Below are 23176 nucleotides of genomic sequence, written 5' to 3' on the forward strand. Positions count from 1 at the left end.
ACGCTTCACACACTGGGAACAGATTCAGTGCGCCGTACTCGATGGAAACAAAATGGCGTCAAAATGGAAGTTGTCGAAACGGGTCATACTAAACACCGCCCGGAGACACTGTTTAAGCAAATTAACATTTTCTTTAGCAGTTGGAACTCCTCGCAAGCTCAATTCTGCAGTTAAATTTTGAAATTTATCTCGGGTTAAGAAATTCTCGAGCTCATCGCATTTTAGTTGTAATTAAATAAAGGCACAAGCACCACCTGGAAACGTCCGGAAGTGCCCAGAGATTTTGACAAGTCGCAAAACTCTCATATTCTATGGCGCTACCTTCCCTTACCCTCCCTCCCACTTATGTCCTTCCAACCCCCTCCCCCCTTCATCCCCCTCCCCCTTCATCCCCCATACAACTCTCCTGTCAGTGTTCATGCCTTTATTCTAATTTCCCCACACGTTCAACAACTAAAATGCCATAATCTCTTGAATCTCTTGGTCTGAGCCGAATTTAAAATATGGAGGGAATGTGCGTGCCATGTTGTGTTGTCTTCATAAAGAAATGGAAGGAATATGTTTGAGTGGGTGCCATTTGCTGCAGCCTTCTTTCCCAGTTCGAGGGTGAGAGAGGGTTTGCCGACATGGACCCTGAGACCTACGTGGGACATCCCATTGCTGCCTTTCGCCTCCTTCAAAGGTTGCCAACATTTGATCATGTGGAACGTGTGCTGCAAGAGCATTTAGCTCAAGGTAATCTGATTCTATCTTTTTTTGTTTCATTCGATCATAAATAGCTCTTTGTTTGATAATGTTGTGATGTAGTCTAGTAGGAAGACTAGGTCCCCCTGCACTCCCCGGAGATATACTTCTAATCAGTGTTTCTAGATTGGAAACAATGTGTAGAAAATGACTAGCTATGGCCCCAAGCTGAAAAAATGTCCCACATACCATTTTTATGCAAATTACTGCTGCCATTATCAAAAAAAGACTAGGTCCCCCTGCACCCCCCCGGAGATATACTTCTAATCAGTGTTTCTAGATTGGAAACAATGTGTAGAAAATGACTAGCTATGGCCCCAAGCTGAAACAATGTCCCACATACCATTTTTATGCAAATTACTGCTGCCATTATCAAAAAAACGATTTTTGACATATCTCAGCCAATATTGCAGATAATTGAAAAATGAAGGTGTCTAGACCCATGTTTTGAAGGGCATAGATCATGATAGAACTATTCATAACATGATTACATGTGTCTATGGTATACTAGTATGCTAATTAGTGCTTTATTTACAAAATAATCACAGTTTTACGAAATAATAGACTCATATTAAGGTCCGTCTACACAGACGTTAACACAAAGTTTTATTTTTCTAAATACCCTGTGAAATTCACCGAATGCCCTGTGAAACCTGGGATTCTTCTCCAGCTTTTTCAAGGGCCCGACTTTTCCCTTCCCTTTGAAGGCACTGGTGCAGTCTTCTCCGCTGAACACATAGTACCCCAGGAGAGTGGCACAGTAGTCCTCTCCCAGGGATTCTGCCAGCTCAGAGACGTTGACAAGTTGGCGATGCTTCCCTGACCCTGTATCCAGGTACACCGTCAGCTTGATGTTGTGGGCATGGTGGAGCAGGATCAGGAGGATGTCTGTGTCCGGTGTTCTGACTACAGCGTTCTTGTATCCGATGGTAGCAGCATGATGGAGGTACAGAACCACCCTGGTATCAGTCTCTTCCTGGTTGCTGTAGATCGTGGGGAGTTCACGTACCTCGACCTGAAACACAAAAAGGCACCGCATTTCAATCACCAGTCACTGCCAGTTTCAGTATATCTCCGGGGGGTGCAGGGGGACCTAGTCTTTTTTTGATAATGGCAGCAGTAATTTGCATAAAAATGGTATGTGGGACATTTTTTCAGCTTGGGGCCATAGCTAGTCATTTTCTACACATTTTATCCAATCTAGAAACACTGATTAGAAGTATATCTCCGGGGGGTGCAGGGGGACCTAGTCTTTTTTTGATAATGGCAGCAGTAATTTGCATAAAAATGGTATGTGGGACATTTTGTCAGCTTGGGGCCATAGCTAGTCATTTTCTACACATTGTTTCCAATCTAGAAACACTGATTAGAAGTATATCTCCGGGGGGTGCAGGGGGACCTAGTCTTTTTTTGATAATGGCGGCAGTAATTTGCATAAAAATGGTATGTGGGACATTATTTCAGCTTGGGGCCATAGCTAGTCATTTTCTACACATTTTTTCCAATCTAGAAACACTGATTAGAAGTATATCTCCGGGGGGTGCAGGGGGACCTAGTCTTCCTACTAGACTAATGTTCCGTTGTTTTATAGGTGGGTGGAGGTTATATTTACACCCCCGATCTGCCACGTGTTTCAGTAGGTGTAACCGAGCTCTGCCATGTCTCAGTGTGTGTGTGTGTTACGGTGTGTGTGTGTTACGGTGTGTGTGTGTTACGGTGTGTGTGTGTTACGGTGTGTGTGTGTTACGGTGTGTGTGTGTTACGGTGTGTGTGTGTTACGGTGTGTGTGTGTTACTGTGTGTGTGTGTTACGGTGTGTGTGTGTTACGGTGTGTGTGTGTTACGGTGTGTGTGTGTGTTACGGTGTGTGTGTGTTACGGTGTGTGTGTGTTACGGTGTGTGTGTGTTACGGTGTGTGTGTGTTACGGTGTGTGTGTGTTACGGTGTGTGTGTGTTACGGTGTGTGTGTGTTACGGTGTGTGTGTGTTACGGTGTGTGTGTTACGGTGTGTGTGTGTTACGGTGTGTGTGTGTTACGGTGTGTGTGTGTTACGGTGTGTGTGTGTTACGGTGTGTGTGTGTTACGGTGTGTGTGTGTTACGGTGTGTGTGTGTTACGGTGTGTGTGTGTTACGGTGTGTGTGTGTTACTGTGTGTGTGTTACTGTGTGTGTGTTAGTGTGTGTGTGTTAGTGTGTGTGTGTTAGTGTGTGTGTGTTAGTGTGTGTGTGTTAGTGTGTGTGTTACTGTGTGTGTGTGTTACTGTGTGTGTGTGTTACTGTGTGTGTGTGTTACTGTGTGTGTGTGTTACTGTGTGTGTGTGTTACTGTGTGTGTGTGTTACTGTGTGTGTGTGTTACTGTGTGTGTGTGTTACTGTGTGTGTGTGTTGCTGTGTGTGTGTGTTGCTGTGTGTGTGTGTTGCTGTGTGTGTGTGTTGCTGTGTGTGTGTGTTGCTGTGTGTGTGTGTTGCTGTGTGTGTGTGTTGCTGTGTGTGTGTGTTGCTGTGTGTGTACGTGTGTACGTGTGTACCTGCACATGTGCTGCATAATGTGCATGTTTACACCCCCCGTCTGTTTGTTTATCTATCTTTGTGATCAGAATGTATGAAATGTTATTGACAGATTCGGCCGAAATTTGGTCACGGCCGGAAAAAAAAGAAGATCACGTCATCGGTCACGTGGTTCGGCCGCCATATTTGTTTTAACAAAAAGCCTTTAAAAACCACTAAAAACATGTCTTTGCGAGTGTGCAATCTCTGATTTCCCTTTCTTGTTTGATAATGCTGTGATGTTCTGTTGTCCCTTTTTAAGGTATTTTCCTTCCCCGTTTGTCATTTGCACCTCCGCTCATTTCTTCTGCCAACCCATTCGTCGTTAGCTCGCTGAAGTGTAGATTTTTCATTTTCACATTTATTTCTCCATCATATTTTACTTTGTTTGCAATTGCCCTTCTGAGTCTTCATTCTGTTCCCCATTCGCCCCTCAAGATTGGCATCCTCCTCACAATCTCCCTACCCACGATACTTTTCTATTCCCACTAAACCCTTCCTTTTGCTAAGGCCACATAAAAATAAAAAGTTGTTGAGCGTCATTTTTTCTCAAAAGTTCGGGTAGGGAGGGAGGTTTTTGTTTTTATTTTATATATTTTTTTCCCTACTTTCCATTGAGTTTTGTTGACATGGAAAAATATGAAATAAAGACTCCTTTCTCCTCAAAATGATTTTATTTCTTCATTCATCTCACAGATTTACAGACATTGCCCAAATCTCTATGAAACACAGTGTTTGTGTGATTTTGGATGATGTTGAACGTCCTAGCTGAGCTTGGTAGTGAAAGGGCAAGACACCTGTACATGTATATCCACCATGACATCGGAAAAACAGATAAACACCATGCCCTCGGCACCTTGAAACTATCGAGCATGTTGAACAAGATTTCTGCCACGCTTTGTTACTGGCTTTGCAGTACAAATGTTACATTGAGGGTATTGCCCTGCCTTTTCAACCAAATTCTCCTCAGTACCACAGTGGATGCAGAGCATTTCATAGCCAGCAGAGTAGTACGCTAGTTCTATAGGGGACGCACAGTTCAGATTGGCACGAACACAAAGATCAGCGAGTCTGGTATCCTGTTCAGGATCGTCATCACCATTGTTGTTGATCTCCGTGAACACACTTCCACAGCTGTAGAGAATGGTGTCCATAGCAGCTTCAGCTTCATTCGGTTTCTGTAGCTTGACCTTCCGTGCTGCATAGACGAGTCTCCACTTGCCACAGTCATTGCATTGTAGAGTGATCCCGGAGTTCTTTGCCTGTTGTGCACTGGGGTTGAATGGACATCCGTGGCCTTTTTCTGGAGCTGCATTCTTGGATGGAAGATACTGTTCAGTCGTAGCAACCTGAAAGAGAATTACTTCGTTTTAAATTACAGCATATGCCAAGCTCTACGAAAGCTCTGGAAGAGAGAACATCTATATAATAATAGCGTAAGGACTCGACTTTGTTATCCCTTTTACGCCGCACCCAGTGACCCGATGCCCACGGCACTAATGTATTTACGATCTACGAACCGCGCTCTTTGTTTATCACGTACAGCCATACTCGAAAAATCTGAATTAGCCGATGTTGGGGCCCAAAAGCATACGATTAACTGCCGATACGACGCCATCTTACGACGCCATCGTATTGGCGTCTGCTGGGCAAAGGCGAAGCAAGCCGTCCGCTGATTGGACAATCCAGAGCATGCATTTGTGCCGGTGTCGGCGATCGTTGTTCATATACGCACTCTTCATTCTCATCTTTCTTCCTAACTCTTACTCGGACAAGCAAATCCCCTATGCCATCCCTAATGGTACACTCTATCCATACACCACATCCTCCCTTCCGTGGATGTTCCACGTGTTTCGGCTAGTTTTATAATATAGGTGGCAGGCAAGTACAAGAAGCATCATCACGGGCAGCATTCATGAGGACACTAAAAACAGTTGGTCGACTATCGGGTTCCATCCTGTGATCCGTGGCCGTGTCTGCAGCCAACACAAATTTGAGAAATGAGCCAAGAGTCTTTGTCACATCAGAAACTTTGCAAGCTGGTGAAACTTTCGTCATGTCAGTTTTACTGGGGCCGGCGAATACTTTGACAAAAGTACCGCGTGTATCGTCAGGCAATGGCTCCTTATCCCCATCATACTTGCCGTCTGAGAACTCTGCATAGAAGTCCGAGATTGTAACATCCAACTCGATATTGCACGCAAACCAGTCCTTCACCGTCTTGGAAGAGCCCTCACGGGCTATTGATGCGATCACAATAGGCATTTCAAGCCGATTCTAGCACGAATCAATACAGATTTCAGCGGGAAAAATCTCACACAATGGCCGCCATGAATGGCCAACGTAAAATGGGTGAAGTTGCCCGAGGCATTTGCGACGCTCTGCGCAGCACGCACTGCGCATGCGGTGCAGAGCGGCGCCAAATTTGAATGTGAAAAGATCGTTTTTTATGTTTTTTTTCAAAATAAAAAATAAAAAAAGTTTCGGGTCAGGTGTGTTTCGTAGGGTCGGGTGGGGACGATCAACAACTCTTTTTTTTATTTATCTGGCCTAAGCTATTGATGTAGTATTTTCCTGTGTGTGTGCCGCGTGCTCGTTTGTGCTTGTATTTTGTTTTTTTTCACAGCTCTATGGATGTGGCGAATGTGTGGAAACGAACATAAAGACTTTCGCACAACTTTATTTTTGGCACAAAGTTATTCATCCTAAATTGCGTTGATTCTGCATGTGCGCCCCTGTACCTGCGTGCATTTGTACGAACCTTGTAGAAACAAATCCGCTTGGTGAATCCCCAAATTTTGGATACATGGTGTGAATGGGGAAGGGGAGCAGAGGGGAGGGGAGGGGAGGAGAGGGGGGGAGGAGAGGAGAGGAGAGGAGAGGAGAGGGGAGGGGATGAGGGGGAGGAGGAGAGGGGAGGGGAGGAGGGGGAGGAGGGGAGGGGGAGGAAGGGAGGGAGAGGAGAGAGGGGAGGGCGAGGGCGAGGAGGAGAGAGGAGAGAGAGGAGGGGGAGGGGGAGGGGGAGGAGGAGGAGAGGGGAGGGCACAGTTAAAATTGGCCCCTTGTTCCTCCCTCGGGGGAGAGTGGGAGGGGAAACGGATGTATGTCCACTGTATGGTGATGCTAATCATTTAAAGGTGTGGAGGGGGTGTGCCCGTCAAGGTTGGGTGATGGTATTTGATATCGGATGACAATAACAATTGAAGTGTGTGGGAGTGGGGAGGGAATGTTAGATGCAACGAAGGCAACAATCTCTTGACTGTTAGGCTTGGATCACTGATGTGATGTCATCCTGTGTTGCATGCTTTGAGAAAGGTCGACTTTTCCATGTCGTGAAATTGTGACTGTGTGTCTTGTAGACTTTCTAGACACGTTGGCAGAAGTTCGTGATGATCTCCCGTCTGTCGAGGACACACGTGGAGCTGCCGAAGCACTCATCAGGTTACAGAAAACGTATCTACTCTCAGCACATAACCTCACCGATGGCTATATGCAAGGCAAGGAGCCGTGAACGTTGCTCGCCCCCCTGCCGTCCTTGAACCTCGCTCGCCCCCTGCCGTCCTTGAACCTCGCTCGCCCCCTGCCTTCCTTGAACCTCGCTCGCCCCCTGCCGTCCTTGAACCTCGCTCGCCCCCTGCCATCCTTGAACCTCGCTCGCCCCCTGCCGTCCTTGAACCTCGCTCGCCCCCTGCCGTCCTTGTACCTCGCTCGCCCCCTGCCGTCCTTGAACCTCGCTCGCCCCCTGCCGTCCATGAACCTCGCTCGACCCTGCCGTCCATGAACCTCGCTCGACCCTGCCGTCCTTGAACCTCGCTCGCCCCCTGCCGTCCTTGAACCTCGCTCGCCCCCTGCCGTCCTTGAACCTCGCTCGCCCCCTGCCGTCCTTGAACCTCGCTCGCCCCCTGCCGGCCTTGAACCACCTCGCTCGCCCCCTGCCGTCCTTGAACCACCTCGCTCGCCCCCTGCCGTCCTTGAACCACCTCGCTCGCCCCCTGCCGTCCTTGAACCACCTCGCTCACCCCCTGCCGTCCTTGAACCACTTCGCTCGCCCGCTGCCATCCTTGAACCACCTCGCTCGCCCCCTGCCGTCCTTGAACCACCTCGCTCGCCCCCTGCCGTCCTTGAACCACCTCGCTCACCCCCTGCCGTCCTTGAACCACCTCGCTCGCCCCCTGCCGTCCTTGAACCACCTCGCTCGCCCCCTGCCGTCCTTGAATCACCTCGCTCGCCCCCTGCCGTCCTTGAACCACCTCGCTCGCCCCCTGCCGTCCTTGAACCACCTCGCTCGCCCCCTGCCGTCCTTGAATCACCTCGCTCGCCCCCTGCCGTCCTTGAACCACCTCGCTCGCCCCCTGCCGTCCTTGAACCACCTCGCTCGCCCCCTGCCGTCCTTGAACCACCTCGCTCGCCCCCTGCCGTCCTTGAACCAGCTCGCTCGCCCACTGCCGTCCTTGAACCACCTCGCTCGCCCCCTGCCGTCCTTGAACCACCTCGCTCGCCCACTGCCGTCCTTGAACCACCTCGCTCGCCCCCTGCCGTCCTTGAACCACCTCGCTCGCCCCCTGCCGTCCTTGAACCACCTCGCTCGCCCCCTGCCGTCCTTGAACCACCTCGCTCACCCCCTGCCGTCCTTGAACCACCTCGCTCGCCCCCTGCCGTCCTTGAACCACCTCGCTCGCCCCCTGCCGTCCTTGAACCACCTCGCTCGCCCCCTGCCGTCCTTGAACCACCTCGCTCGCCCCCTGCCGTCCTTGAACCACCTCGCTCGCCCCCTGCCGTCCTTGAACCACCTCGCTCGCCCCCTGCCGTCCTTGAACCACCTCGCTCGCCCCCTGCCGTCCTTGAACCACCTCGCTCCCCCCCGCCGTCCTTGAACCACCTCGCTCGCCCCCTGCCGTCCTTGAACCACCTCGCTCGCCCCCTGCCGTCCTTGAACCACCTCGCTCCCCCCCGCCGTCCTTGAACCACCTCGCTCCCCCCCGCCGTCCTTGAACCACCTCGCTCCCCCCCTGCCATCCTTAAACAACCTCGCTCACCCCCTGTCATCCTTTAACCTCGCTCGCCCCCTGCCAGCCTCACTGTGTTTTCCCCCATTTTGCTCAGGAGGGGGTCGGGTTCAAAGAGCATTCTGTCATTGTATTTATAAAGCACTAGCTGAAGCATGTGGTTAAAAATACCACTCTACCATAAAAAAGGAAACCTTTTATTTTTGCGCTGGCTTAAAGATTTCAAAAATGGGATGTTCAACAAGGAATGTTTTGATTTGTTATATGCACCTTGTGGTTAAAGAAAGGAAGTAGTGGGGGGCGTGCATGGGTAATTTTTTTTTTTTCATTTCAAATTGATGCAAAAGTTTCGTTTTCAGTACCAATTTGAAGGTAAGGGCCTACAGATCCAACTGAAGGCTAATCCAACTGAAAGCAATCTCAATTCCTTCCACCAAGCTCGGAACAAGTGTGTGACTACCTTCAGGAGTGCCAGGAAGCACGATCTCCACACTCAAGAATGAACTCTCAAACCTGTCTCCTTCCTCCAAATCCTGGTGGTGTCTGGTCAAATCCGTTTCTGGTGTTTGTTCCCCCTCCATCCCCTGCCTTACCTCAAATGGCTACACAGTTGACACCGCACGTGACAAAGCCGAATGCCTCAACTCTGTGTTTGCCTCAAAATCTTGTGTCCCAAACCCATCTCTCTCCCTCTGTTCCCACCTTACCCAGTCGAACCCAACTGCTCCTGGACTCTGTGTCCTTCTCTACTGACAAGGTGGAGAAGTTTTTGTCAAACCTCGACTCTGATTCTGCAACTGGGCCAGACGGCATCAGCCCACGGGTCCTAAAATCCTGCTCTGCTGCTCTATCACACCCTCTCTTTTGCTCAAGGTCATCTGCCAGCATCTTGGAAATCAGCAAACATTACCGCTTTACACAAAAAGGTGCAAAAACAGATCCTTGCAACTATAGACCAATCAGCCTGCTCCCAATTGTCAGCAAAGTCATGGAATCCATCATTGCTTCGGATATCAAATCCTTCCTCTTCTCCAATGGCTTGATCTCTGATCATCAATTTGGATTCAGACCAGGTCATTCTACTCTGGACATGCTGCTTCTGCTGTCTCAACAATGGATGGAGGTCCTCAATGCCAAACAGGAAATCAGAGCTGTCTCCCTTGACAATATCACGTGCCTTCGATACGGTCTGGCACCCAGCTCTGCTCACCAAACTCTCCTCCTATGGTATCCATGGAAATCTCCATGCATGGCTTGCGGACTTCCTCTCTAGTCATAGTCAACGTGTGGCCCTGAATGGATTTCTCTCATCTCCCCTTCCTGTTCAGGCTGGAGTTCCCCAAAGCAGTGTTCTGGGCCCTGTGCTTTTTCTGGTCTTCATCAATGATCTCTCCGACTCTCTGGAAAATCCTCTGTATCTCTGTGCTGATGACTCCACTCTCTGCCGCTCCATTCCTCATCCCTCAGATCAGCAGTCTGCAGCCTCCTCACTCTCTGCAGACCTGGACAAAAATCACAGACTGGTCAAACAAGTGGAACATGTCTTTCAATCCTGATAAATCTCACACTCTTACTAGGTCTCTCCGAAAAGACCGACTGGACAACCCTCCCATCTACTTTCTCAAAAATCCTCTCCAAGAAGTTCTGTCGCTCAAGCTTTTGGGTCTCACTATCTGCCATGATCTTTCCTGGGAAAACCACATTTCCAAGCTGGCCTCCAAAGCCAGTCGCCGACTGGCCATCCTCCGTCGTGCGAAGTCCTTCCTTGGCGCACGCCTGAGCTCCTCACCACATACAAGGCTTTCATCCGCAGCTCAATGGAATACTGTTCCCCTCTCTTGGCCGGTGCTCCTGCCTCACACCTAGCTCGGCTTCACGCTGTTGAAACCAAAGCTTTCAGGATCATTGGAATCTCCCGCGATGAAGCTAACTCCGAGGGCCTTTCACTCACTCACCACAGGCAGGTTGGTGGTCTTTCTGTCTTCTACCGACTCCTCTCCGGCCTTACTCCCCCAGCTCTCTGTGCTCTGTCCCCCAAATATTCCAACAGGTCGCACAAGATTTGCCAGCAACCCTCTTATGGTTAAACTGCCAAAATCTAGGCTCTCTGCTCAGCTTCACTCTTTCATTCCTCTTTTCTCCCACCTCTGGAACAAACTCCCCCACTCACTTCAATCCCACTCCTCCCTCCAGGTCTTTAAAACAGCTGTTCACCACCATCTCTGATCTTCCCCCATCCAAAACCTTGATCTTTTCTACCCCCCGCTAATTCACCCCAGATCCACTTTTTTGAAATTCCAACTTCTTTCCTGGAAGTCCTTGCAGTGTCCATATGTTTTATACCTCTCCCAACTCCCCCCCCCCCCCCCCCCCAAGCCCTCTCCCTCCCACAGATCTCTCGATGTCCCTGCTCTCAAATGTTGTGTTTGTGTGCTTCCCCCTGTCTCCCCATCTTGCCTACCGCTCCCCTTATTATATGTTTTATTTGTCGGTTTGACTTTTTGTGTGATTAATGTTAGCTCTTTCACGAGCCTCAATCTTGTATACAAAAAAAAGAAAAGAAAAAAAAGAACAATTTTGGTTCGAGTCCACCAATCAATGCCATTCTGGAACAACTCGTGCCATTCAAATTTAAACCGTAAATCAAAACCGTTGAAACAACTGCCTTGTTTGTTTCAAATTGTTTGAAAAGTTGTTTTGTTTTGTTTCAAGTTGTTTCAACGGTTTTGATTTACGGTTTAAATTTGAATTGCACGAGTTGTTCCAGAATGGCATCGATTGGTGGTTCGGTGTCCCCACCTTTTCCCCTTATATAAGGGAGGGTATGGAGTTGTTTTGCTTTACTCTTGAGAAAGGTCAGTGGATGCATGTTTATCCGTGATGCTGATCGAAATATCGAGCAGTTTGTTTGCTCATTAAAGGTTGGAGAACTAAAAATGGATTCATTTGATTTTAATCCCAACCGCAAGTCATTACTTTATATATATATATATTGTTGATGTTTTGAGATTGTACATGTAACGTCATTAAAGGTTAAAGGTTTGCCCCACCCCCCCATAGTTAGTCCACAAGCAACACGTAGGCCCATTAGAATTAGTTATGTCATAGTATGTGTAAGAGAAGGCCATTTCCCTAGTGATATCTGCGTTGTGTAAAGAATTGAGCTTAGGTCCTTTTCATTTTGCGGCCACCCTTCATTTTCATCAATGGGCAAACTCCATCCCGCGCCCCATTTTGGCTGATCCCTCCGTGTGTGGTGCTTTGGCTGCCAGCAGCATTAGCTGCCCTTTGCTCGCTCAAACTAGTCGGGTACCATGAGGTAGGCCTGAAAAGAGGGAGGATCGCGAGGGTCGAGGTGTGGCCGCGTCGAGCAGCGCGTCAGAGGCGGTGACGGTAAGGGCAACAGCCAACCAGGGCTGAGAGGGCATGGCTTGATAGGGCGTGGCACGACGCATCGAGTAAGTTCGAGAGGTTCACTGGGCAAGGCTATATAAGTCTTCACACAAAGCCCTTGAACAGGACTCGTGGGGAAAGGGCGTGCTGAGAGGACCAACGAATTGCGCTTTGTAAAAGGACTATGAGGACCGAGCGAACTGGCTGAAACGAGAGAACTGATCCGGAGCACTCGTGTGAGAACAGCACTGAGAGGACCGGCGTGCACATGACAGTTTCGAGGCATTCATTGAGGCGCGTATTGAACTGTCCGTTTATTACGTACGCAGCCCCGCGAGTGTAGCCGCCAAAGTCCAGCCTGCCGTTCACCCCGTAATAATCCCGTGTGCGCCAATGACTCGTGGAGAGCTCCTGGCCGCTGTGTTCATCTACTTCGCGGTGCGAGTTGGGGACCAGAGAGCGAGCTGCCTGGACGCCATCCATGGACCATCGACCTGTTCGTCTGTAACCCCGTGTGAGTGTGTCTGTATGTGAACGGGCCCGTTTGTCTTGGGATAAGTTAAGACTGTTTAAGGCTGCACTGTGTATTCTTCTTCTTCTTCTTATTGTACAAAGTGTAAATAAACCTTGTTATTCCTGTCCTTCCAAATTCGACTGTTTCCGTGATTTCCTCCATTGGGAAAGCGTGGCACTATTAAGAACCGCTTGGATCGGGTTTATTCATTGCTAACGGCTCGGGCCACGGGTTCGCTACCGCTCGGCGTTTCCACCAACACCCGTGATTCGGGATTGGGCTTATTTCCTCGTTTCTGGGCGGCGCGAGTACTTAGGTATTAGTGATTAGTCCGACGACCCTACTTCGCGCTGTCCAGGAGTGACGTCATCGGTCCCGGGTCCCGTCGGCTAGTCAAAGACAAGGGGACTAATCCCCCCTTGGTAAGGGGAAAGGCCGGCGCTGAGATCCGCAACTATATATATATATATATATATATATATATATATATATATATATATACAGTGATCCCTCGTTTATCGCGGGGGTTACGTTCCAGAACCCCCCGCGATAGACGAAAATCCGCGAAGTAGCGACCATATTTTTATTTTATTATTTATATATATTTTAAAGCTTTATGACCCTCCCCACACTCTTATTAACCTTTCCCACACTCTTATTAACCTTTCCCATACTCTTATAAACACTTCCTATACTCTTAAACACTTTTTACACTCTTAAACATACGTAATTTTAACAACATATAAAATTCTAATGGGTACTCACGATTGAAGATACTCTAGCGACCCATGGGTTCCCCAAGCAAGACCAGCATCAGAATCTCCTTGCTCCAGCCGGTGACGTCACCGGCGGGGATCCCCGGTGCCAGAGTGGCTGGTCACGTGACCGCCAAAGCGTGCCGCGCGTGCGGGTATAATCAGCTACACCTGTTGATCACGTGACCGCCGAAGCACGCCACGCTTGAGAGGCGTGGCTTTCGGTTCCTGGTTGTGCTTTATAATGCAGCCCGATAAATGGGCTTTTCAGTGTTCCCGAGTTGGTTTTGAGAATAAATATCTTCTCGGACGAGTTTGTGTCTTGCCCGTCATTTCATCCGTATCAAGCAAGAGCCCCGGCTCTTCAATACTACAACTTGCGTGATGAAGATGATGATGAATTAGCTGTGCAGTACTGATGACGATGAAGGTGATGACGATGATGAATGTACTGCACAGCCAGAAAGAGCATTACAGTTACCCATTACGTGGGTAACTAGCGCAAGTGGAAGCTGCCGCATCTGCGTTTTCCATACGCACGACTCTTTGTCTCTTTGTCTACCCTTCTACTGTACACTATGTACAGTATTTTATTTCTTGTAATATGTTTTAATTACTGTATTTTTCTTATTTTTTTACGTTTTTTAATTTTTTAGGCTAGTAAATGCTTATTTTACCACAAAAATATTTAAAATAATAGTATATAAAAATACATTTATACCGCAAAATCCCGCGATATAGCGAAAAATCGGCGATATAATTTTACATATACTAGCGAGAAAAACCCGCGATGTACCGAAGCCGCGAAAAGTGAACCGCGATATAGCGAGGGATGACTGTATATATATATATATATGTTGAAACGCAAAAGAAACTTACCACCTTTGAAACCTTTAAATATCAACAATAACACTGCGTGTAGTAAATGTGTGAACTTGTTTGTGGACAATAGTGTCCTCAGTCAGACAAAACGGTCACGGATGGTCACTTGAACCTTCAATGGTCACTTCATAGCACAGCTGTTGAACAGCCGTTTTGACTGTCAGTGATTAGCCAAGGGGTACGGGATGATTTTAATGAGCTGCACGTGATGTCTTTGGCATCATTTTTGTGTTGTGTTTTGTTGTCCGTGTTGCCTGTGTCGGCTATGTCCCACTTTGTCTTTGTCCTCCTCCACGCATCGATGTCTCTCTACAATACACTTTGTCTACAATACACCGCTCAAACACGCACAAAACACTTGCAACATAAGCCGAGCATGGGTCCATGGTCACGAGGTATCGCAACACAGCTTTGTGATTGGTTGATAGAATAGGCCCACCCCTCCCCCCAGATATATCTGGGAGGAGGTGAACAAGGGAACTTCTCTTGATGAAGGCTAGTGGAGGCTCGGCGCACGCTGGGTTGCTGGCCGAAACGTTGAGTTTTTAAAGACAAAGCTATAGGTTGGAGAACGGAAAAATGGATATCGTGGATATAATTCCCAACCGCCGTTCATTACTTGATATATATATATATATATATATATATATATATATATATATATATATATATATACACACACACACACACACAGTCACGTGAAAAAGTAAGTACACCCCATGTAAAGTTTTGACTTTTTCAAAATATTTCAACATACAGCTATTTGTTCTTCATTTCAACAATATTGATAGATAAAGGTGATATAATATAACAAATATCATGAAACTTTTACATTTTGTAGTCCATTGAGTCCATTGTATAATTTAAATATACATAAATGCAAATTTCGCATGTGGAAAAAGTAAGTACACCCTTGGCTCTAATAGGTGGTATTGCCCCCTTTGGCAGAAACAACCTCAAGTAGGCGTTTCTTATAACTGTCTACCAGTCTCTGACATCAACTGGGAGAAATTTTGGTCCACTCCTCCATGCAGAATTCTTTCAGCCGTGCGATGTTTGAGGGGTTTCTTGCATGCACAGCTCGTTTCAAATCCCCCCACAACATCTCGATGGGATTTAGATCCGGGCTTTGACTTGTCCATTCCAGAACCCTCCATTTCTTTCTTTTCGGCCATTCCTTGGTGGATTTACTGGTATGTTTAGGGTCATTGTCATGTTGCAAGGTCCACCTTCGGTTGAGCTTCAACTTTCCGACAGATGGCCTCGCATTATCCTCAAGCACCCTCTGGTACAGTGAAGAATTCATAGTGGATTCTATGATGGTGAGCTGCCCAGGCCCTGATGCAGCAAAGCTGCCCCAAACCATAATATTTCCACCCCCATGCTTTGCAGTTCGTATCAGGTTCTTGTGGTCAAATGCTGTCTTTGGTTTTCACCTAACATGTCTTCTGGTACTGTGGCCAAATAGCTCTACCTTTGACTCGTCTGTCCAGAGCACATTGTTCCAGAAGTTCTGTTCTTTGCCGAGGTGTTCATTGGCAAACTTTCGTCTTGCCCCGATGTTCTTTCTGGACAGCAAAGGTTTCCTCCTGGCACACCTCCCATGTAGATCAAATTTGTGCAGCCTCTTTCTAATGGTAGACTCGTGCACTTGGACATCAACAGTGGCAAGAGCTACCTGTAGGTCCCGTGATGACAGTCTGGGGTTCTTAGAGACTTCTTTCAGCATCTTGCGGTCTGCTCTCGGGCTGAACTTGCTGGAGCGGCCTGGCCTGAACAAGTTGGCAGTTGTTTGGAATCTTCTCCACTTGTAGATGATCTTCTGGACAGTCAAATAATTGATTTCAAATTGTTTGGAGATCTTTTTAAATCCCTTCCCAGACTCGTAGGCATCTATAACCTTCTTTCTGAAGGCCTCAGAGAGCTCTTTTGATCTAGGCATGGTGACACCGCACACTTGAACAACAAAGAGCAAACCAAACTAAATGTCTGAGGTTTAAATAAGACAGGTTCCTCCAAGATCCTCTCTGATGATGTTCTAATCATTTGCACCTGAGCTGGTGCACCTGATTCTAATTTTAGGTATTTGAAGTAGTGATAAATGTAGGTGTGTACTTACTTTTTCCACATGCGAAATTTGCATTTATGTTTATTTAAATTATACAATGGACTACAAAATGTAAATGTTTCATGATATTTGTTATATTATATCACCTTTATCTATCAATATTGTTGAAATGAAGATCAAATAGCTGTATGTTGAAATATGTTGAAAAAGTCAAAACTTTACATGGGGTGTGCTTACTTTTTCATGTGACTGTGTGTATGTATATATATATATGTATATATATTGCTGCGGTTTTGAGATTGGCACATTGAAGTCATTAAAGGTTTCCCCCCCATAGGTAGTCACACGAGCAACATATAGGCCCATTTGTAGTATAGTTATGTCTTAGTATGTGTAAAAATAGGCCATTTCCCCTCTTAGTACCTACGTTGTGTAAAGACAGGAGAGTAGGCCCCATTCATTTTGTTCCAACCTCCAATTCTGCCTCTATGGGCGTAATCCATCCCGTGCCCCATTTGGTTGTCCCCTAGTCAAGCTAACATGAGGCAGGGCCTCGGAAGGCGAAGGAGGGGTGCGGGGTCGGGGTGAGCGGCGTGGGGGATGACGGTAAGAGCCACCAGCCAATCAGAGCTCTAGCGGCATGGCGTGAGAGGGCGTGGTGAAGTGCGGCTGGTGAGTTCCAGAACGTTCGCGAGGCGGGTCTATATAAGCCCGTACGAAAAGCCCTCGAGAGGACCTGAAGGACTCGGATTTGCAGAGAGGGAGCTTGTTAAGAGGACTAGCGTGCATACGGCAGTGGCAAAGGACATAGAGAGAGAGAGAGAGACTTTTTTAGACTTTTTATTACAAAAATATAAAAATACAAGCCAGTCGGTGAAGATACTATTCAATACAGGCACAATAATCAAAAATACAGAAAAGAAAAAGATTATGACAGGAATTCAAAACAGTACAATGAACTAGAAAATAAAAACAACAACAGAAAAACCGACCACACACTGATTCAATCCAAACAAACCTACAAATATATCATTAATTCATTCTCCTGCACCATGCAGATCCCATCAAAACACCAGATGTTCATAAACTCATCAATACATTTCTTTCTTTCAGAAACACAAAATTCAAGTTTGAGTCTTGCAGATATCAAGGCATTAAAAAAGAACAAGACATCACATTGCCCAATCGGCTTTCCTTTCAGTTTTTCCTTCCTCGATAAATAAATTGCCATTTTCGCCGTGGCCACTAAAAACAAAAACAACATATGTACATGTTCTTTCATATCATTGAAACCAAAAATAAATGATCACAGAGAAAAAGTGATCTTCATTTTTCCAGCCATGTAGTTCAGCCATTGAAATAAAGGCACAAGCCTTGCACAATCAACGTACGCATGGAACACATCCTCTGTGTAAACACAGAACGGGCAACACGTAGATGTGGGCGCGAAATGACTCACCAATTTATTAGACGGAATGATCCAGTGTATCATTCGCCACTGGAGATCACCTGTCCTTTTGCTTACCAGCTTACTGTATATTGATTCCCATGCAGGCTCAGATGGGAGTCCTTCCGGCATTAGCCCTTTCCACCTGGCCACTCCATTTAACGGTGAGTTCCCAAGCAGAACTGCAGTGCATAACCGATACAGGTCTTTACTACTGCATTTCTGAAAAATGTTTTGTCCCTCACTAATTGGGGGCAAGTCTCCGTGACTAGGCTGTACCAATAAACCAGGAAAATGCCAGTCATTGGATGTCACCAAAACTTCCTGGGTCCATCTTAGTCCAAGTTGGAAGCTTTTCTTTACTATTTCCTTTAGGACTCTTCTGATTATTCTGTTTGACCATATTCCAGTCATATCAGCTATCTCTTGCACCGACTTCCACCCCCAACCAGAATCATGGTGGAGGTCCAACACTTTGATTATGCCCGCTGTAATAAAGTGTTGATAAAAGTCTCGGCTTCTTGGAATTGCAGGAAAAGGCGGGTTGTAAAAAAGGGGTTCTTCCACAAACATGTTTGTAGCATAGGTTTCTTGCTGTCGACTAGTCGAAAGGCTTTGCCAGGCATTCAGAAGGCTCTGATAGAATGATGGTAGATGAGATGTGTCGACGTGTTGGAGTTGGACTAAGAAAAGTTCAAGGCCATATCCGAGCCCGCTTGCTTTTCGCAGCACGTGATAGGCCAAGAGTCGGCTTGGCAGTCGTTCCTTGTACAGCAACTGCTGTATGGTACACAGCCGAAAAGCCATGATACGACTTTTTATGTCGATCAGTCCCTGGCCACCTTCAGACAAGGGGCTACATATGACATTTGGGAGTAACCAATGGTGACCACTCCAAAAAAAAATCCACGAGTAGCCTCTGCACTGCCTTTAGTAGGTATTAGTAGTGCCTCTAGCGGCTGAAGGCAGATAAACCTATGCCACAGGGAAGAAGCCACCAAATTATTAACCACTAGAACCCTGCCTTTGTAGGAAAGGTGGGGCAGAGCTCGTTTCCACAGTCCCAGTCTTTTTTTGACATGCTCAACAATCCCGTCCCAATTTTTGAGGACGTAATGTGGAGATCCCAGGAAAACCCCAAGGTATTTGACTCCGTCTTCCACCCATTTTAACTTTGTTGGTAGATGCACAGGTGGTACCAGCACTCTTCCAGGTGGAATGTTCTTGAGACAGGGAATCCATAAGGCCTTACTCTTGTCCCAGTTACACTTCGAAGAAGAAGCGAGGCAAAAAAGATTTAAACATTCAACAAGTGCTGGGATATCACTCTCCTTCTTAACAACCACACAGACATCATCTGCATAAGCCGATACAACTACTGAAGGACTCCCAGGGGATACAGTCACTCCTGAAATATTTTTCCTAAATAAAATTAGGAGTGATTCCATTACCAAGGAAAATAATAACCCAGAAACCGGGCATCCTTGTCTCACCCCTCTTTGAACCTGTACCGGAGAGCTGAGTTCGTTATTTATTTTAAATAAACTAAATATATTGTTGTACAACAAAGTCACGTAGGCCCTAAAATTGACACCAAAGCCACATGCTTCTAGCACACGATACAAAAAAACATGATCCACACTATCAAAAGCCCTTTCCAAATCAAGGAATATTATCCCAAAATCTTTTTCCAAGCAATCACATTCCATTAAATCTCTAATCAAAAAAATATTATCATAAATAGATCTGTTTGGGATGCAGTAATTCTGATCATGGTGGACTAGATCACCGATTACCGTCTTCAACCGACTGGCCAACACTTTTGACAATATTTTGTAGTCCGTACATAATAACGAGACCAGCCGCCAATTCTTTATCTGTCGTAGATCCCCAGTCTTTGGAATCGGCGACACCACTGCTCTTCTGAAGCTTAGTGGGAGTTCTCCAAGCACCAAGGATGATTCCAGGACATTCAATAATTCAGGGCCCAAAAGGTCCCAAAAAGCCAAGAAAAATTCTGCCGATAGGCCGTCAATCCCAGGAGCTTTCCCCGAGTCCATTTCACTTAGGGCCTGCGTTAGCTCGGGCAAAGTAATTGTTGAATCCAGGCCCAGGCACTGAGGCTCAGTTAGGGATGAAAGGTGAGAAGTTAAAAATTCCATGGTTTGCTCACAAACATTTTGTTTTGCATAAACTTTTGAAAAAAAACTCTCTAATGCACAACCTTACATCTCCAGGGTTGGCAACCATGTTTCCCCTAAAGTCTTGTACAGAGAAAAGGGTTTTGGGTGACTTATTTACAAAATCCATTTGGAATAAAGATTTACTCGGGGTGTCTGATACCTTTAAATTGTTTATTCTTAATCTGATTAACAGGCCTGCTGCTTTCTCCTGAATCAGCTCTCTCAGTTGAGCCTTCTTTTCAACCAATAACCTGTGGTCTCTTCTGTTATTATCTTTAGCCAGTTTACACTCTAACCGTATAATATCAGCTTCTAAACAAGCCATTGTTATATTTTTTACGTCAGTTTCATTTGAAACAAACTGCTGACAAAACACTCTAATCTGAGCTTTTGTGTTATCCCACCATAATGCTAAAGAAGAGAAAGAGGGCTTTTTTGAAAGTTGGATGACCCAAAAAGCATGGAAGGCGTCTTTAAACAAAGCATCTTCGAGAAGACTGGTATTGAATTTCCAGTATGCACTTTTGCGTAAGGGTTGAGGGAAAAAGAGGCCCATGGTAACTAAATGATCAGAAAACAAAGATGGAAAATGATTTGGAGAGATAACCGCATTCCTGAACTGTGAGTTTATGTACCAACGGTCAAGTCTAGCGAAGGTCATTCTCCCATTGGCACATCGTCCCCAAGTATACTCAGATTTGTTGGGGTAATGTAGCCTCCATGCATCTAGCACACCCACTGCCGAAAAATAATTTAACAAATCAGTACTACCTTCGGGATGAGGTTCTGCTGTATTTCGGTCTATACTGGGTTTAAAGGTGCAATTAAAGTCACCCCCCATGCAAATACAGTTGTTGAGGTCTATCGACTGCATGTGTCGAATCAAAGATGAAAAGAAAACTCTTCGTTCCACACTCTCACTTGGTGCATAAACGTTGAATAGTGTAAACCGAAAATTATTAATGACCAGTTCCAATGAAATAAACCGGCCTTTAATCACCTCCTGGAAGAGGCATGACTCAGGTACTAGGCCTGGTCTGAGTAAAAAGGCTACACCAGCAGAAGAAGAAGACATGTTACTAAAAGAACATTGTCCTTTAAAGAGGCGACACCAGTCGTACTCCACATTTTGAATTATATGGGTTTCTTGGAGTAAGAGTACATCAATTTTCTTGCGCTCAAATAAACTTTTCACCTGAACCTGGTGGTTTTGGCTTGCACCTCCGCCGTTCATATTTAAGGTTCCAAAGATGATTTTTTTCATGGATTATCAAAAGGCTTGAGCGGTTGTTGGGAAATCTCCCTCCCTGCTTTTGTAACAGCCTTTCTAAGCCGATGAAACAGCGACCTTGTTAAATGAAATTCATCCAGCCTCCTAATTATGTCCTTTGCAACCTGGATGAATGAAATTAAATCAGGAAAATGATCTTTTACAATCACATTTCGCTGTTGGTAGGTGTCATTCAGAAAAGAAATAATAAGTTGAGGGGCTATGGATGACTGATCTGATGAAGATTGAGACAACTCAGTCATCTCAACTTCATCCTCTGATTCTGACAAATCAGAAACAGCTCCGCCCGGGTCACATATATCAGTCTGCACAGTCCCCATTTTGATTCCAGCCAAGTCCGAAGATTTGCTGGAATGTTCTATGGTAGAGTCATCTTCACTCTGGTACCCGGGACATTCAGCAGGAGCTGAAATCTCTGCTTCACCCTCCTGTAGGGAGATGTTCACTGGCTCAGTTGACGAACCAGTGTCATGATTTAGATCTTGCATTGGTGAAGAGGAGCTTGGGGCTGAGACATTCCCATTCCGCTCGGTCTCAGCAGGTAGTGAAGGTGGCGGCTCACTAATGAGCTCACCGTCATCTTTAGTCTCACCATCTACTTTTTCTCCCAAGTTTTCGGTGCTGCCCGATATTGTTTCAGAATTAATTAATTCAGGTTCCTTCTCCCTGGTGTCAATACAGCTTGTGGACACCTGAGAAAGACGTTCCAGGGCGTCTGCACCCACACTCTCTTTATCCAACACTACCTTTTTCAAAGTAATGTTGGAGTTACAAGCACCAGGTGCTCTTCGTTTTTTTGTCACCACAATGGGATTTTCTTCCATCTCCTCACTGCACGTAGCATCTGCCACAACAGGTGGGTTATCTGGGATTATTTCATTATTTACCGAATCAGCGGTGTTGTCATTTTCACTAACACGAACAGGAGTATTATCCCTACTCCTCGAGTGCGAGGGAGCGGCGGTAGGAACCGTTCGGGTATTTCGGTTTACCTTGTTTCGTACGTTAGAGACCGGGGTGTTATCTCTTTTACAATCAGCGTCACTATGACCTGCTTCACCGCACCTTACACACGATACCTTCGGACAAAACCTTTTCACATGGCCAAAAGCTCCACAATGGAAACATGTTAATGAGGCCGATGACGCATACATCTGGTACTCATGGTTGTTCACCTTTACCTTGAACGTGATGTTTAACCCCGTGTCATCGCCTCGATCCGGAAGCACCATATACACCTGCCGTCTGAAGCTCATCACGTGTTTAACACGTTCATCCTGAGACCGGAGCGGAATCATTGTGATTTTCGACACAACTGTTCCGTATCGGGACAAAACGGGCATCAGCTGGTTGCAGGTTATAAATGGGGGTACGTTAGATATGACGACCCTCATCGATGGAGTGTTCATAGGCGACGCCAAGACAAAGAGACCTGTCTCTGTGGTTAATCCCGCACTAACAACATCGTGAACGAATTTTTCATCGGACACAAATATAATAACTTTTTGATTCATTCTCGACGCTGCTCATACATTCTCACAACTGATTATTTTCCCCACCGACAAAACAATGTCCTCGGTGGAAGTTCCTTCGGGTGGAACACACACAAATGCATGCTTCCTTGTTAAGTTGTCGAACGCCTCTAACCGAGAGCGTGTATTCGCCTCCCAGCGAATTAACACCCCCCACTTGTCCGAACCGGACAAGTAGGTACCAAACCGAAATAAATCAAACTAGAATAAATAATAAACGTGCATTATAAGCACAAAAAGGCTTACAAAGCGTCGTCGAAGCCGGTAGGCCGCACCCAAAATGGGTCCGCTCTCAAACCTCTCTCTCTCGAAGACAAAGGTGTAGAAAGGATGGAAACAAAATGCCAAAGTACACAGGATGGAAAGGAGAGGGAGGGGAGGGGGGCAGGGGAGGGCAGGAGAGGAGGAAATCTCACAAAGAACTCACTACAACACAGAGCAGTTGCTCACAGCCGCCATGACGCCACGCCCAACGCAAACGGCCTGCAGGGGGCGAGAGAGAGAGAGAGAACGAGTGAGAGTGCATCACTCGCCGCCGTTGTTGAACTCTGACCTCGCATTAGAACGTGCGCGCAAGGAGATAAAAGAAGAGGCGTGAACCGTACAAGTACACGGGCGCAGCCAGACGCGCCGGTAACGCATATAGCGTTTTTCAGCCACGCGAGTAAGCGCGGCCATAGCCGCAAGTGAATAACCGCCAGCCGTGCCAAAGTCCGCTCCCTACCGTGCGCCCCGTGATAACCCGCTCCATTCAGACGACACGCGGCGAGCTCCTGCTTTCACCTACTTCCATCTCCAAGGGACGTGCCGGGGACC

General features: G+C 46.6%; 1 protein-coding gene across 3 annotated transcripts in view; it reads left to right on the top strand.

The window, feature by feature from the left end:
* Positions 1-586: 586 nt before the first annotated feature.
* LOC137439062 (prolyl 4-hydroxylase subunit alpha-2) overlaps positions 587-23176 on the top strand; it is a gene marked incomplete at its 5' end in the record, with an annotated part of 37169 nt that continues 14579 nt past the window's right edge. For 2 of the 3 annotated variants that reach the window (XM_078767721.1, XM_078767722.1), the window contains 2 exon segments: positions 587-735; positions 6649-6786. In XM_078767721.1, coding sequence (XP_078623847.1) covers positions 587-735; positions 6649-6786 — 287 coding nt within the window. 3 annotated transcript variants of the gene reach the window in all.

This window comes from Myxine glutinosa, chromosome 13 (assembly GCF_964187855.1).
Source record: "Myxine glutinosa chromosome 13, kmMyxGlut1.1, whole genome shotgun sequence".
Lineage (NCBI taxonomy): Eukaryota > Metazoa > Chordata > Myxini > Myxiniformes > Myxinidae > Myxine > Myxine glutinosa.